This window comes from Copadichromis virginalis, linkage group LG13, assembly GCF_057382275.1.
Source record: "Copadichromis virginalis isolate Kocher_CV1m ecotype Utaka linkage group LG13, C_Virginalis_male_GT1.1, whole genome shotgun sequence".
Taxonomy (NCBI): Eukaryota; Metazoa; Chordata; class Actinopteri; order Cichliformes; family Cichlidae; genus Copadichromis; species Copadichromis virginalis.
The window spans coordinates 6,520,332-6,537,213 of record NC_140630.1 but is presented as its reverse complement, the minus strand read 5'-3'; the positions used below and the strand labels follow the sequence as shown (position 1 = coordinate 6,537,213).

At 40.5% G+C, this 16,882-nt stretch overlaps 1 protein-coding gene across 1 annotated transcript; it reads left to right on the top strand.

Annotated features, from left to right (window-relative positions):
- Nucleotides 1-1,650: 1,650 nt before the first annotated feature.
- On the top strand, nucleotides 1,651-16,827 carry napba (N-ethylmaleimide-sensitive factor attachment protein, beta a). Its single transcript, XM_085477051.1, has 10 exons — nucleotides 1,651-1,900; nucleotides 5,410-5,489; nucleotides 6,074-6,190; nucleotides 11,506-11,552; nucleotides 11,667-11,744; nucleotides 11,848-11,903; nucleotides 14,359-14,443; nucleotides 14,676-14,780; nucleotides 14,936-15,004; nucleotides 15,654-16,827. Exons 1-10 carry the CDS (start codon nucleotides 1,803-1,805, stop codon nucleotides 15,804-15,806), a joined length of 888 nt encoding a protein of 295 aa, XP_085333177.1. The 5' UTR covers nucleotides 1,651-1,802; the 3' UTR covers nucleotides 15,807-16,827.
- Nucleotides 16,828-16,882: the final 55 nt, after the last annotated feature.

Sequence of the window (16,882 nt, the reverse complement as noted above, 5' to 3'; positions counted from 1 at the left end):
TGCTATACCGAACACAAATATTTACAATAGTCTCTTAACTGGTGCCCTTAACTTGTTTTATTTTACATTACTGTCTTAAGTAAAAGTCATAATCTCCCTGTAGCAATCGAGCAACAGTTGTATCCTAAAATCATCCTTAAAGTATTTAAGTTGAAATACTCAATATGCAGAATGGAACATTTGTGAACATATTTTATTATTGGATCATAATTGCTGAATTTTTTAATCTCACAGCTCGATATGAATTTATTATTTAGCTTAATTAAGCTTTGTCAGTAGTGATAAAGTATAGTATATGGCCATTTTATTGTGTACATCTTGCTAATACTGTGTTGGACCCCTTTTTGCCTTAAGAACTGCCTTAATTCTTCATGTCGCAGATTAAAAAAGGTTCTGCGAGCATACTTCAGATATTTTTGGTCCATGTTAACAGGATGGCATGACATACTTGCTGGAGATTTGTCAGCTGCACATTCATGATGAGACACTCCTGCTCTACCAGATCCCAGAAGTGCTCTATCATTGAAATCTGGTAACTGTGGAGGCCATCTGAGCACAGTTAACTCATTGTCACGTTCAAGAAAACAGTATAAGATGATATGACACATTTCCCTGTAGGAAGCAGCCATCAGAAGATGGGTACTCTGGTCACAAAAGGATGGACATGGTCAGCAACAGTAGTCAAGTCAGCTGCGAAGCTTACATGATGCTAAATTGATACTAAGGTGTCCAACGAGTGCCAAGAAAATATCCCCACACCATGACACTACCGCCGGCCTGAATAATGTTGTTTATACCACATTGTGACTATCTGAATGTTGCATCAGAATCAGTTTTACAATCTTGTCTTTTCCAGTTTTGATAAGCAGTAACTGTATCCTCCGTTTGTATTCTTAGCTGAGGAACGTAGCACACCGTGTGGTTTTCTTCTGATTCTTCTGCTTCAAGGTCCAACATGTTGTGCACTGAGTGGTGCTGTTCTACATAACTCAGTTGTGTTTATTTGAGTTACTGTTGCCTTCAGCTCCATGCAGTCTGGCTATTCTGCGCTGGCATGAACAAGACCTTTTCACGCAAAGCTCGCTGGATATTTTGTCTTTTTGTACCACTCTCTACAAACCTGAGGTAGTTGTGCAGGAAAATCCCAGCAAATCATCAGTCTCTAAACTAACACTATTCTGATTTTCACTTTGAAGGTCACCAGCAGGTTGTCTTTACAATCTTTCAAATCTAAATACACCAAGGTTCTGCCATTTACTGGATAATTAGATATTTGCATTGATGAGCAGTTTTCCAATGAAGTGGCAGTATAAGAAGGTTTATGTTTTAAAGTCCACAAAATAAAGAGTAAAGTTTTCAAATAAAACAGTATGGAGTACAAAGTACAATGCTGGCATAAAGAAATAACAGGTTAGAGGCAGATAAACACCTTCAGTAATTACTTGATTAACTCTAATAATTAATTGCTCAACAGGTGCTATTCATGCTCATCAAAGGTGTTGGGCACCATTAGATTACTAGGGGTCAACCCACACTTCTCCTAACTTTTTAGTTTTTAGTTTAGTTTCAACCTTGCGCCAGTTAGTTGCACTTCCGCTTCCTTCCAGCAGATGGTGCCATTGACTCACAACTAACGCTCCACTCTCGACGTCGAAGAAGAGCTGCAGCCTCTCAGCAACCAGCAGAGACGTCTCTCTCTCCTCTCTCCTCTCCTCTGCTCAGCTCTCCTCTTCTCCATCCACTGCGGAACATCGGCCTGTTTTCCTCCCGTCCCTCCTCCAGCGGCAGACACCCAGCTCGTCATGGACAACTCCGGGAAAGAGAAGGAGGCCATGCAGCTGATGGCTGAAGCCGACAAGAAGGTCAAAGCGTCCGGATCCTTCCTCGGAGGGATGTTCGGGTAAAGGATGCTCTGATTCTCTGCCTCTGTTTACCAGCTCGTCGTGGTGGTGGTGGGGAGGGGAGGGGGCTCTCTGCACACAGGGCCCATCTTCTCCACGGACAGGCCGCTTTATTATGTCTATATTAAGCCTGTGATATACAAATAACGCGCCTGACGCTCAGAAGCGAGCGGCACATGAGCCTGCATTGCACGCTTTTGTATTTTATCATCACCCTTTAATTTATTCCTTATAAATCCCACCGGGTGCGCCTAACTTTCACTATGACATTGTGTCCTTTTTTAAACGTTTATAAACGAATCATGGAGTCGGCTTCATGCCAGAAACACTGGCTGGCACCGCAGATTGTGCATCTTGGCAAATGTAAATGTGGCACATCTCTGGATGGTGCTGATGCTGAGGATGCTGGAGGTGAGCGAGTTTGGATGAAGCGTGAGACCGAGGCAAAGATGCAGGGAGGCGGGGAGAGCAGCGCAGGCAGGCCGGTGGTGATGCGGTGTTTGCGGGGGATGGTTTTCTTTTTGGTTTTTTATTTGCTCTGTGTGTGTGTGTGTGTGTGTGTGTGTGTGTGTGTGTGTGTGTGTGTGTGTGTGTGTGTGTGTGGGAATGGGAGTGAGTTAGCTTATTTCACGCGTGTGGGAGGGGCGGATGTTTAGCCATCATTTTTGATATGATGTAACCATTGATAACAAACAGCCGGTTTGCTTGAGGCAACTTATTAACTGAGGGCTCTTTGTGTAATAAAGAAAAAAAAAATAGAAAAACATGTATTCTGTGCAAAGCAGGCCTCTCCAAATTCAAACTGACCCGATGGCCTCTGAGATTAGTCTCTCCAAATCTGACTGTTTACTATCTGAATCTGATAAATTTGGGTCAGATGATTGCAGCCAGCTTCAACTCAAACAGATATGTTTGAGGTTGGTATAAGGAAACACTGTGAACATGTGCATTTACCCTAATTATCTTTAAGGTTTAGATTCTAAAATCAATTAATCTGCATGTCCTGAGTATCTGTTAGAGTCATGTCGGTTTTATAAAGTTATACATAAAGTGTATTTTCAAGTGATTTTTAGGAATTTATCGTTATTTAAGAAATAAGAAAAGAAAAATAATGCTGGCTAATATAACTTAATATAACTAACTTAAAAGAGAAATCATCTGAGTTGTTTTGAACAGGATCAATGAAAAACCTTTCTTACTACACAACGGAGACGGATAATAATTTTATTTGTTTGGGTTTTTTTGTTTTTTCAACTAATGGACTACTCTGAATATTTCAATTTTTGGTCCATTCAACTGACAGCTTGCATATTTAGAGATATAACATGGGGTTTTAGGATTTTATGATTTATGATCAGCCATTTTTTAAGGAACATCTAATTAACTAAAATCAAACATAAGATTAAGCAAGTAATATGAACCTAGAAGCCAATAAAATAGATCACACAGAACAATAAGTGGGCTGTCCAACAAAGCAGAACTGGTTATTATTAAATAACCATGAAAGAATAAGGAGGAGTAGCCACGATCAGACACTAAATCCCATATAGTCTTTTATGGTTAATACCAGAGTACCAAGTCTGGCATACAGTATCAGAAAATACAGTTATATTATAGGTCCTAAATCTTTGTTTATATATGCATATTTATAAAAGAATGGATAGATAGATAGATAGATAGATAGATAGATAGATAGATAGATAGATAGATAGATAGATAGATAGATAGATAGATAGATAGATAGATAGATAGATAGATAGTGATTGTGACACAGTGTTAATAATTTTCCTTCTAACTCTACAACAGTTGTGTCCACACCTCATTGGACTATAAACTGAGACAAAGCTCTTCTAAAAGCAAATCATCCTGATAATGCATAAAAACACTTTTTCTGGCAAATATTTTGAAGCATTATCCTAATTAACTTTCATTTTATTGACCACTAGGACATTAAAAACTGCATGTCAGAGATCAAAGTTTTCTCATCTCTCCCAAAATAAGGTTTTTAAAATGTGTGTTTTTTTCTGGCACCATCTTTACTTTTAAAAAAGTTTCCCATAGTTTCTGCTTCAGGATACTTTGAGTGTCATGTACCTCTCGAATAGTGTCTCTGATTGAGTTTGATTTGTCATGTAGTAACAGTTAAACCCATCAGTCCTTTTTGAACCTAATAGTTTTTGAGTCATTAAAATGAAGAAACCATATAAAAATTTGAGCAATTTCTAGATAGTTAATGCACTAACACTTCAGACACATACAGATTGCTTCATTTCAAATTCATTTTGGTATTGTACAGTGACAAAATGTCAAAAATTACATTGCTGACAAAAAACTGAGGACTTGACACAGAGCTACTTATTTGGTGTGCTAAAATTGAGAGCTAGGTCACTCAATAAGCTATACCATGATTATTTGATGAGTTTCTCCCCTGCGTTGAAAGATGAGACGAGTTAAGCTGTGGCTGTTTTGTGACCAGAGGTAGGTTGTAGATTTGTGATGCCATATCATATCATACATCTAATTAGTGTTGATGTATAATTTAAAAGCCGCATTTATTTTCCTACAGAAAGGTGCAGATGTTGTTGCTGAACAAAGCCCCTTCTTTTTTTTCATGATTTAGAGCTACTTGCCTTTTATTTGAAATCTTTTGTGAAAGATTTTCTTCAAGACTCTTGTATAAATATTGAGGGAAGTAGCAAAGCCACGAAATGTCAAATGCTGAACAAAATCTACAGTTTTTATTTATCATTGAGCTTGAGAAGGATCCTTGTTGGGTTTTAACTTTGTCTGTTTGTTGTGGTTTGCACGCAAAGAACACCGTGCGATATCGCTTTCATTTTTGCTCCCTAACACTGTTTTCCACATTTGTTTTTGCATTTTTTTACAGAAAATAAATCATTGAGTTGTTTTTTAAGATAAAAATGTTTGCAAAATTGAGGAAATGGTCCTTATTTAAATCACATTTAACAGATTACATTTCTCATTGCAAGAGAAATACGCATCTTTTATCCATATCTAATCAGCAAATTAGCAGCCTGCCTCTCTCGTTTTTATGGTTGCTTGGTTTATTGTCCTCCTTTTTTTCTAGATGCAAACCAGTCCTCTGTCCTGTGGAGTGTGACGTAAATACTTTGTGATCTAGTTCAGGCTTCATGTAGTAAACCAGAAAGAAATATGATGCACAGATGAGCACGGTTATCGAACAGGAACGAAAAATATAGTTTGAGTTGTGCAGCAAGTATCTGTGTGCACAGCAATACAATATGCAAGAGAAAAAGGATTTGATTTGAGACTTGAGAGTGTGTCAGCTGGAGGGGTTTCTGTCCTCTCAGCACGTATGTCCTTAAACTGGAAGAGCTGTAGTAATAACTTGTAGTGTTGAAGTAAATTTACATTAAAAAATAACATTTATGTCAGGTTCAAAAATGAGGTTGATGAAAACAGACAAAAGAAATTATACATTTTGTTTGACTTTGCTTTTTATGTGCATCCTTGTTGTGTGTTTTAGGGGGAACCATAAGGTGGAGGACGCCTGCGAAATGTACGCCAGAGCAGCCAATATGTTTAAGATGGCAAAGAACTGGAGTGGTGGGTGACACACACTTATCTACACACACACAAACACACTATCTACACACAAGTACATGCGTCACATTCATTAGACAGTAAAAAAAAAAATGCTTTACAAAAAAAAGATAAACTCCCACACAAACACCCACATGCAGACACGCACATGTATCTGAATGCTTTTACCCTCTGCATTTTAGTAACATATGAATGATTCAACAGCCTGTAGAAAACATCATGTTACCACATACAGCAATGAGATCTTTAAACATGGACTGATCAGTGAGATTTTGTCTGCAGGAGCCACCCTGTGCTCTACATATGCCAGATGTGCCAATAATAGCTCACGCTGTGCAGAATTTAGCTGTTTGGATGTGTGTTTTGATGCAGCCTGATGTGTGTCCGTCCACACAGTCAGTCGTGAGCATGGTCGTGTAATGCAGCAGGAGTAAAAAAATGAAACCTGGATGAAGTTTTTCTCATTCAAGATGTGACACTGTGTGTGTGTGTGTGTGTGTGTGTGTGTGTGTGTGTGTGTGTGTGGTTTGTGTGCGTGTGTGTGGTTTGTGTGCGTGTGGTTTGTGTGCGTGTGTGTGTGTTTTTAGCTGCTGGGAACGCGTTCTGTCAGGCCGCTCGGCTCCACATGCAGCTTCAGAACAAACTGGATTCTGCCACCAGCTTCGTCGATGCAGGAAACGCCTACAAGAAGGCCGACCCACAGGGTGAGTGCTTCTGTCACACAGACACACACATCTGGCTGAGTGACCACTACAAACTTACATTTAGGCCGTGCATTATGTCTCCTTTAAGTGTTGCACCACAGATTTACACATTTGCCTAATAACAGGACGATGGTTGGTTGCTGAGAGGAGACACAGGTCTGTTTGGGGCTGTGTCGGAAAGGTCTGCTGACATAAAACATGACTTTTGTTATGTAAGAACAACATTGTGGTGCACCGATGTTTGGCTAGAAGCTGCTTGGTTGATACGCAGATAATTGCCTTGATTTTAATCAGACCAAACTCACTCCTCTGAGATGAGCCGAGTGAGATCCAATTTTAATAGGTGCTGTTGACGTTCAGGAGATAAAACCATCCATTTATGTCAGCCCGGAGATAAAATCGGTGTGTTGTTGTTTTTTTTGTTCAAGGACTCTTATCATTTACCTCCTGGGCCCTGTTTCAGGAAGCCGGTTTAGTGGAAAAACTGAGTAAGTATACCCTGAGTTAACGAAAACTCTGGGTTTTCGGTTTCACAAAGCGAGTTCAGCTGCAGCCTGAGTGAGTCACTATGACGACACACTCCGTGAAGCTAACCTGCCCCCTAGCAGGTTTACTACAACTAACCCTGACTGTCTCCGCCCCTTTGTCGGAAACCTGACAGTAGGAAGTGTCGGACATGGCGTGCCACTTCCTTGAAGAGCCAGTAGATCGTGAAGCCCAAATTCTCCGCAGAGCTCTCCGCCGGGAGAGAGTGATCAGAGCGCGTTTGGACATTTTATCATTTCCTGATGATTTTCTGTGCGAACGTTACCGTTTCTCAGCACAATCTATAATTTATTTGGATAACATCCTCAGGCCATATATTACGCATGTGACACATCGCGGACATTCTCTCAGTTCTGTACATATTATTTGTATTGCACTTCGGTTTTTTGCAAACGGGAGCTTTCTGTATAATATTGGTGACGCTGAGCACGTTTCCAAGGCTACCGTCTGTCGGGCAGTCAGGAATGTTACAGTTGCACTGAAACGTCTCCTGTACTCGTTTGTGTTCCCCGGTCACAGACCCACAAGATTTATCAAAGAGGGATGCCACAAAATTGCAGGTATCAGGATGACCAAAACTTAATGTATGATGTGGTGATACTTGGACTACTACTTAAATTGCACATTTATTTTCAGGGTTCCCAGGCGTGATTGGCTGTATAGATGGCACTCACATTCCAATCATTGCTCCTTCAGTAAATGAAGGAGACTATGTGAACAGGAAGTCTTTCCACAGCATTAATGTGCAGGTACATAGTTCCCTGTAGCATTTCAAACTAACAAATTATTTCATTATAGTAATGGATGCTAATTTGTGTTCTCTGCACTGTGAAGATCATATGTGATGCTGCCAACATTATCACAAATGTGGAAGCCAAGTGGCCAGGCTCTGTCCATGACTCACAAATATTCCGTGAATGTACACTGAGCACAAAATTTGGACATGGTGAGTTGAGAATACTTTAAAATATATAAAGACCAATTGCTTCAGGGACATTTGAACTGAAGTGTACCCTTCTGTCTTAGGAGAGTTCACTGGCTACTTGCTTGGTGATAGGGGGTATCCATGTTTACCCTATTTGCTTACCCCTTACCCTGACCCTGAACCGGGCCCACAGCAGCGATATAATCTGGCTAATTGCAGGACAAGAGACAGAATTGAAATGACTATCGGAATGCTTAAGGCCCGGTTCCAGTGCCTGCAAAGACTCAGGGTCACCCCAGAAAGGGCATGTGACATTATTGTGGCATGTGTGATTCTTCACAACATTGCCACAATTAGAGGAGAACACTGTCCTTCTGAACCAAACATCAGCAGTGATCCAAACCATGAACATCCTGACCCTCCCACGGACATACAAGATGGAAGCGCAGTCAGAGACACCATATGTCACAATCATTTCTTTTGACCCATCACCTCAACATGTTGAAAGAAGAATAAACAGATTTTTTGTTCAACTGGCTTTATTGGTCGCCTGTGTTTCCTGTACACAAAGTATTAAAAGATGTAAACCTCATAAAGTGTCTCTGTTGCTTCCTCCTCTGTAACAGCTGTCAATGTTTCTTCATTATTTTCCTGTAGTAAAGAAATAAACAACATTGCTGTTCTACTGTAAACTCATATAATCTGTGGAGTATTACTCACAACTGCATGTTGGTCTGGCTCAACAGGAGGCTGCACCAGATGCAGTACACCATCACCATCAACTGATAGAATATGAGGTTTATACAGGTCACTTATAACTTACAAGGGACCAAATGGCAATTAACAAACATACCAAGCACCTTACACTTCATTGTCATTATGCTCTCAAAGACAACCAAGACTGAGGCAAGGCAAAATCAGTAGGAAAATAACTTCACTACAAAATAATCCATTATGGTAAAGAGTTTATCAGATGAATGAGTAGCACTGCAAAGGTGACTGTGAAGAAAGGATGTACGCACATCATGTATTATTTTGAATTTACCCCCTATGTAGGCACTTGTGTCTTGCGGGGTTATTGACTCAGAGGATGTCCCCGCAGAGATGCCTTCGGCCACAGGGCGCCCACTGTTTTGGCTGAGGGCCAACTGCTCAGCCTCTGTGAGTGGTGGTGGAGGACCCCCACCTGTTTTTCGGGCCTCCGCTTTTTTTCTGTTGGCTATAACGGGTCACATTTGAGCATACAGAGTAAGCAAATATGTACTTGTAATGTGCTCAGATAATTTCAATAAGTGCTTACAGAAAGAAAATTAATGTAGCCTCTAACTGCAATTGATTTACATAGGACAAACAGACCAAGCACTATGGCTCATAATACAATTACACCTTACCTGTTTGGACTATATTTTTATATTTCATTTTTACTTGCTGCCAGGCACGTTTGGGGCCTGTTGGGTTGCACCTGCGCTCACATCACATCACAAAATAAAATGTATAAAATAACAAATAAAATAACATATGATAAAATAACGTGTTAAATGGGTGGAAATCCCTCGATCAATGTTTATATTAACACTCACGCATTGACTCTGTCGGCTATGTTTTGCCATGCATGCTCCCTTTCTTTTGCAGCTGTGGCTGTGTTACTTTTTTACGCGGAATTTGCATGTTATCGGCATATACTGCCATCAGAATTTCGGCCTCAAGCGCTGTGAAATACATTGACCGCGCCTTCTTTCCCTCCGTCTCCATGGTGACTCGCTTAATCTGTGCTCCGCTTATCAGGGCTTTATGTATCCTCGTCCGCGCGCTTCACTTGGGGTTAAAGCAACTCCGCGTTGACTGAACTAATTGTTATCAGCCTTTCTGAAACCGAATATTCCGAGTTGGACAGTTCGGGGTTACTCAACCGTGAGTGTCGTTTTTCACTCTGAGTTTTCCAAACCGGCTTCCTGAAACAGGGCCCAGATCTGGCTTTATTCAGATTTCTGTACTTCAAACCTGTCGCTTTAACAAGTGGAGAAGGGAGGAGCAACAGAAAAGGCACTAGAATTAAACTGACCATCTAAACTGTCCCCCTCTAGCCACAATTATACCCAAATTTGTCAATTTTCTTGGATTTCTTCACCCTTTATTCACAAAGTGCAACATAAGTAAAATGTTTAATGAGAAGTATCCAAATGTGCCTCAAGGTGCTTTATGTTTGTGAGGTAAAGACCCTACAGTAGGGGTGCCCAATCCCGGTCCTCGAGAGCTACAGTCCTGCAGCTTTTAGATGCATCCTTGTTCCCACACACCCGAATCAAATGAATGGCTTGTTATCAGGCCTTTGCCAAACATGATGGCATGCTGAAGAGGTAATCAAACCATTTGATTCAGCTGTGTTGGAGTAGGGATGCATCTAAAAGCTGCAGGATAGTAGCTCTCGAGGACTGGGATTGGGCAGCCCTGCCCTACAGTAATACAGAGAAAACCCTAACAATCACATGACCCCCTATGAGCAAACACTTGGTGACAGTGGGGAGGAAAAACTCCCTTTTAGATGGAAGAAAGTTCCAGTAGAAGCAGGCTTAGGCAGACAGGACTGAATATGGGTGTGTCAGAACTTTAATCTACGTTCATTATGCTGATTTTCTTAAGCTGGTTGTAGAATATGTGGTAATCAGTCTTCGTAGCGTTTGTGCTGGAAACCAACATTTGATTAGATTAGAAAAGCATTATATGAATGCCGGTGCTCTGTTGTTGTGGCCCATGCAGAAAAAACTTTCCACATCCCGTCAGAGGAGTGAGTTTGGAGTTTTAGAGAAGGTTGAAAGTGCATCATTGTAATGGAAAGACATTGCAGTGACATTACAACAAGATATGCTTGTTTTTATAATCAGTGGAAGCCATAATGGTAATTAGATTAAGATTGGATTAGCTGAGCTGCCCTAACTGTTTACTGTCCTTCTTTATCCATTTTTTCTTACTTGTTTGTGGGTTTACATGTTTAAAGCTTCTCTGAACATTGGGCAGCAAATTCTGCTGTTTAAACATAGCACAGGGTCCATTTAAACCAGCCTGGCTCCATAAAAACATTCATTCAACACTTTTTAAAGTAGTAAAAAGAAGATTTTAAAGAATTTAAAGAAACAGGAAAAACAGGAGCCTCTGAACACTGTAGCTGAAAGGGCTCTACAATGGAGCTCAATGAGGCAGGATGCATAAAATGTCTTGACAATTTAACCAAAAGAATAGTGTTTGCTGTGTTTAGGTAAAGAAAAATACATGTAAAAACTGGTTAAACAGTTACTATTTGACAGCACTGGTTCATTTCTTTGCCTCTATGTAAGATGTTCAAAGCAGGAAAATCCTGTTTCTGGTGGTTGCTGCTTCCCATTCCCCCCAAAATGCAGTAACAGTTTTATCAAATTGCAACAGTTTTAACTGAGATATTAAAGAGGTTAAAGCTGACTCCACAGATGTGCTAAATGAATGTGCTGTGTTTACACTTCCTCAGTTTCCTCAGAACAACTACAAAAAAGTGTAAAGCTACACGGTGAAAGGGGAAGCCTCTGCATCACTGCATTTCTCCGACTGGTTCGGGCCCAGGGGTGGGATTGTTGGAAGATTAAAATGGGTCCCTGGTTTGCTCTAGGAAAATTAATATCTGGGTTGTGTTGTGACAGACTTCCTGCTTCCTGGTGATGAGCTTAATAAAATACAGCGGGTTATCAGGTTAACAGTCACATAGGGAGGAAACTGAAATTGGAGATTATTAATTTGACTTCGGGGCTTCAGCACACTTTCCATTTTCTTTGTATTTATAAAAGCCCTCCTTACCCTCTCATCTGTCTCTTTCCAGAGGCTATCAACTGTTTAAATCAGGCCATTGACATCTACACTGACATGGTAAGACCTCTGCCAGCCATTAGATCTCACTCTCTGACAATGATCTCAGTCTTTCCTTTGATTAATGTCCTGTACTGCCTCTTCTATCTATGTGTGTGTGTGTGCTGACTACAGGGTCGGTTTACCATTGCAGCCAAACATCACATCACTATAGCAGAGATTTATGAGTCAGAGCTGGTGGACATTGAGAAGGTAAAGTGGGGAGTAAAAGGACTTCCTCCCTTTCTTTGGGATGAAAAGATTTTGGATCTATGTGCGACGCTCTGAATGTCCTCGTCTGTGTGTGTGTTTTCAGGCCATTGCCCACTACGAGCAGGCAGCAGACTACTACAAGGGAGAAGAATCTAACAGGTAAATGAGCTGTTTAGCTAAAAGCTAAATAACTATATAGTACATACATAATGCTAAAACCGACATTTATTTATAGAGTCAGGTTTGTTTATTATTTTTGCAATCAAGCAGTGGGGCAATTTAAAAAACAGATATAAGAGCAAAACATTTACGATTATTGGATGTTGCTGAGCTGTGACTCAGCATTGAAAATGGCCACTACAGATTTGTCTCACATCTTTCAATCTTAGACACATTTTTCATGAACTCAAGTCAATTTTAAACATATTTGAGAAACTAAACAATGCACAAAATATTTTTTTTGTTTTAAGTAAAATCAAGATGTGATTTAAAGCTGATGTGATCACAGTAAATGATCGAGGGAGTACACAGAAACAGCAGAAAGTCTCTGTGTGGGATTACACAAATCTTCTGACTTGGTAGATCACAATTACTGGAATTTTTGACATAATAATGGGTTAAAAACAACACATTACCATTTGCAGGTTGATAAATTAGAATATTAATAAAAAAAACTGTTCTAATAAACAATTATTTCTATTACTAAAAGTAGAAAGACCATTTTTTTCAGGTTACTCAAATGGACTCAGGCGCAGACCAGGAATCCTTTGCAAAGCAGTGATTTTATTTACAGTAAACACCAACTGCAAATATGTACAACTTGCAGGGGTTGGGGGGGGCGCGGGGACCAGGGCTCCAGGGTCCGTGGGAAAGGGAGAGATCCACACACACGCCACACTGTTCGGAATTCCACTCCACTCTCTTCTGTAGGCACTCGCGCTTCTAAGCACTTTGCCACTCAAACGCTCTCAGGTCCCTTGGGTTTACAGGGACGGGTCCAGGAAGATCTATTCACACAAAGGACTCGGTTAGAAACAGACTAAGATAAATACACAGGTTCAGATCAGAAATTGCCAGCCAGACTAACATAGAATACTCAACAACCCAGTGACAACCTTAAATAGTGCGTAGGATTGCAGGAGATGAGCAGCAGGTGTTGTGATTGGAGACAGGTGCGTGGGCCAGAGGCAGGAGCCTGTGATGAGCTCACCGCAGATAGAGGAGAGAGAGCGAAAGACAGAGCGCATAAAACAACAAAAAAACATGTTGCCTAACACAGAGCCAGCCAGGGAGACACGGGGACCATGACAGTTTCTGTCTTCTCTACCCCTGTTTGTTGTCTCCTGGAGGTGCTCTCTCTTAAACTAACTGTGGATGTTAATGCTATCTTTATACATTTTTTTGCAGACCTATTGTGTTCAACTACTAAATTTACCCCATATTCATCAGCATACTTATGAGACTAGTATATGTCATGGTCCTGGGTCGGTGACCCAGCGCTTTTAGTTTGTTATCATTTTCTAGATGCTGATTGTTTAGGTTCTGTGTTATATTCGGTCTGCCTCTGTGTCTGCGTCTGTATCTGTCTGTCTATGGTGTCACCCCATCTGTTTGTGAATCTGTCTGTTTAGTTCAATGTCTTGTCTGGTTCCATGTGTCTGAGTTTCCTGTTTTATTGTGAAGGTCCGTGTCGTATGTGAGTGTGATCAGTTTACGTTTCCCCTGTCCCGTCAGCCCAGATTCCTCCCAGCTGTGTTGCCCTCCTGTCTGTCATCCCCTGATTACTGGTGTGTGTATTTAAGCCCTGTGTGTTTTCCTGCCTGTTGCTGGTTTGTCTGTGTTACTCGGTGTCCTGCTCGTCTCGCTGCCTCTCATCCCTTTTTGTATCTTCTCAGGTTTGTCATTTAGCTTTCCCAGTTCAGGTCTTTAGTTTTGTCTTCCCTCTTGCCTGTTTTGCCTTCTCACCACTGTGTAAATAAATCATCACCAGCGTTATCATCTACTGCCTGCGTTTTGGGTCCTTTTTCCCCTTCGATACCACACGGCTCGTCTCAGCAGCCGTGACAGTATATCATTTTGTGAAAACTTGGAAGGAACCAACCAGATTATGATTACAGACAACTGAACAAAGGAAAACATAAGAGTTTACACAGAGGGTTAATCTGGAAGTGGGGTTGCTGATTTTATTGCTTATTTGGTATTTTTGTGTTATGGACTCTCTTATTTCTTTTGATTTGGGGAAAGTTGTGTTTCTTGGAGTTTGATGGATCACTCTTTAGTCTGATTAGTGAGAAAAAACTGAGAACCTGATCTGTAATTAAAATATAAGCAGTGGTTCTAGCCCTTGTAGGGGAAAATGTATAACTATACATGTATAAATGTGACTGTGATATTGACACTGGTGGAGTGTTTCATGATAAAGCTGCCACTCGTACAATATGATGAAGTGGTCATTGAGTGATGCTCACTCAGCCAAGCCTGATGGTCTTTACAGCTGGATAATACGCTTTGTATACAGTCTGTGGGTAAAAAAACTGTCAGTCATCTGTAGGAAGATTCAGTATGAAAGAAACAGCAGATGTTAAAGTAAAATTTCTTGTTTGCGTCTTTTCAGCTCAGCTAACAAATGTCTTCTGAAGGTCGGACACTACAGCGCTCAGCTGGAACAGTACCAGAAAGCGATTGAAATCTATGAGCAGGTAACAACTGATTGTTATACCCATTTTGCTTTTATAAATGCAATAATGTTAAGTTTTTATTGTATTTGAAAAGAACCCTTTTTTATAATGTTTCATCCCATTTCAAAATTTATTGGTTTATAAGTGACCAAAAATGTAAAAATGTATCAAGTTAAAGAGAGGGTTTTAAAAACTGGTCGTTTATGACATTTGCCCACTTCGGTTAATGTTTGTGCCTCCATGTGTGTTTTAGGTTGCAATGAGCACCATGGACAATCCCCTACTCAAGTACAACGCAAAAGAGTATTTCTTTAAGGCATCGCTCTGTCATTTCATTGTGGATGAGCTCAATGCCAAGGTAACACAACAAACAACAACTATAGCCAGCCACTGAGTCCGCACAGACACATGCACACTGAATCTGATGTATTTGTGGGTCGGGTTTCATGCTTAATTGTTCATTGCAGAAATCAGTTTACACGTACCGTTAACACTAACGCCTGTGTGTTTCAGTTGGCCATCGAGAAGTATGAAGAGATGTTTCCAGCCTTCTCAGACTCCAGAGAGCTCAAACTGTTAAAGGTAAATTACCTTTTCTTGTTTTTTTTCAACGTAACTTTCTAAGTTTGCATAAATATTTTATTAAAGGTTTTAACGGTTTATAAAATCTGTTACGCTGAAACAATAATTTTATGAAAAATAATATAAACACTCTTTACAACAAGCAGGCAGTGATTTATGAAAGAAATTCCTGGAAAATTTAAATGTAATTTGTGTTTTTAACCTCTGCAAAGGTTTAGACTAAACTTTTCACCGAAAGTGAGGAGCTGTTTATTAGTGGATGCATTGAAATGTTTTCAAATGTTTGTTGTATATTTTTGTAGCTCTCCATCTTTGACTTACGTGATTAAATAACAATTGCATTGACTTAGTGCACCATCTTGTGGTTCAAACTGGCATTACACAAAGGTACAGCCCAGCCTTACCCCAACTTCAGTTGATATGTCTTCAGATATTGCACCTTTAGTTAAGTTTAGATACTGAAATCAAACATGTAGATTTCTTTCAATAGTATTTAATGTAAATAGTCATAAGAACATTATGATGTAAAGGAAAGCCCACAGAATATGATCATTAAAACACTGCTGCTACTAATCAGAGCTTAATTGTGCCATTTGTGTGTTTTTTCCCATGAACATTTTTGCCTATTCGCCACTCCTCTGTGCAACAGAAACTGCTAGAAGCCCACGAGGAGCAGAACAGCGAGGCGTTCACGGAGGCCGTGAAGGAGTTTGATTCTGTGTCTCGCCTGGACCAGTGGCTGACCACGATGTTGCTACGCATCAAGAAAACCATCCAGGGGGACGCTGGGGACCTGAAATAGACACACTTAGAAGGGGGAGAGAACAAAGGGGGGGAATAGGGAAAGGGGCCATTGAAGAGAGAAGGAAGATGAGAGTGGAGGGGATTAAATGATGGGACAAGAGACAGGCATGTATCTTAATGGATGTGCAAAAGTAGAATAAAGTAAAGGCAGAAAGATGAAAGAGGGTGGGAGGTGAAGGAGTTTACAGTTGTACATATCAGTCTGCATGTGACCTGCCCCCCAATGAGCTAAGCATCACCTTTAAATCACCTTAAGATCACCCTGTGTCTCCCGGTCCTGCAGTATTGCTCTCGTAACACTGGACAGAATTGTACTTAAAAAGTAAGAGTGGAAAGAAAACGTGTGTGTGAGTGTGAAAGAGTGAGAGTGTGAGTGTGAAAGAGTGAGAGTGTGTGTGTGAAAGAGTGAGAGTGTGTGTGTGAAAGAGTGAGAGTGTGTGTGTGAAAGAGTGAGAGTGTGTGTGAGAAAGAGTGTGTGTCCACACCAGAAAGGTAAATGAAACTGTCTGATGGGAAAGTTTGCAGCTTACATGAGATTTAAGGAAATATGTTATTAAAAAAAAATATTGAGAAATATTATTTATGAGATTTCTGATATTTATTGTCAATACTGAACATATGTATTGTTTATTAAGGTGCTCAGTGTTATGATTTGTCTTACTATTTTAGGTATTAGCCCCTCAGCTCTCTCTCCTTCTCCTTTCTCCTTTACTTCTTCTCTTCCTCCTCCTCTTTCTCACTGTCCTCTCCGCATCCCCACACCCTGTCAAATCAGAGAAATCACCCATTGTGATTGGTTGGCTCTTTGTGTTCAGGCCAGTGGTGGTTCGGCACAGTAAGCCACCAGTGGTGACTCCTGTCACTGCCTTGTTTTGTGCATGTCTACTGTCATGTTGTTGTAAGTGTTTTCCGTGTTGTGCTAATGTGTGAAGAACATACATGTAGCCTCGTATCATTTGTGTGAAATCGGTAAATATGTACTTCAGAGACCGAGTTGAATAAAAACATCAGCGCTCCAAGTATCTGGGTGTTTATTTAGAATATGGAAACAGACCACAGGCCAGAAGATGAGAA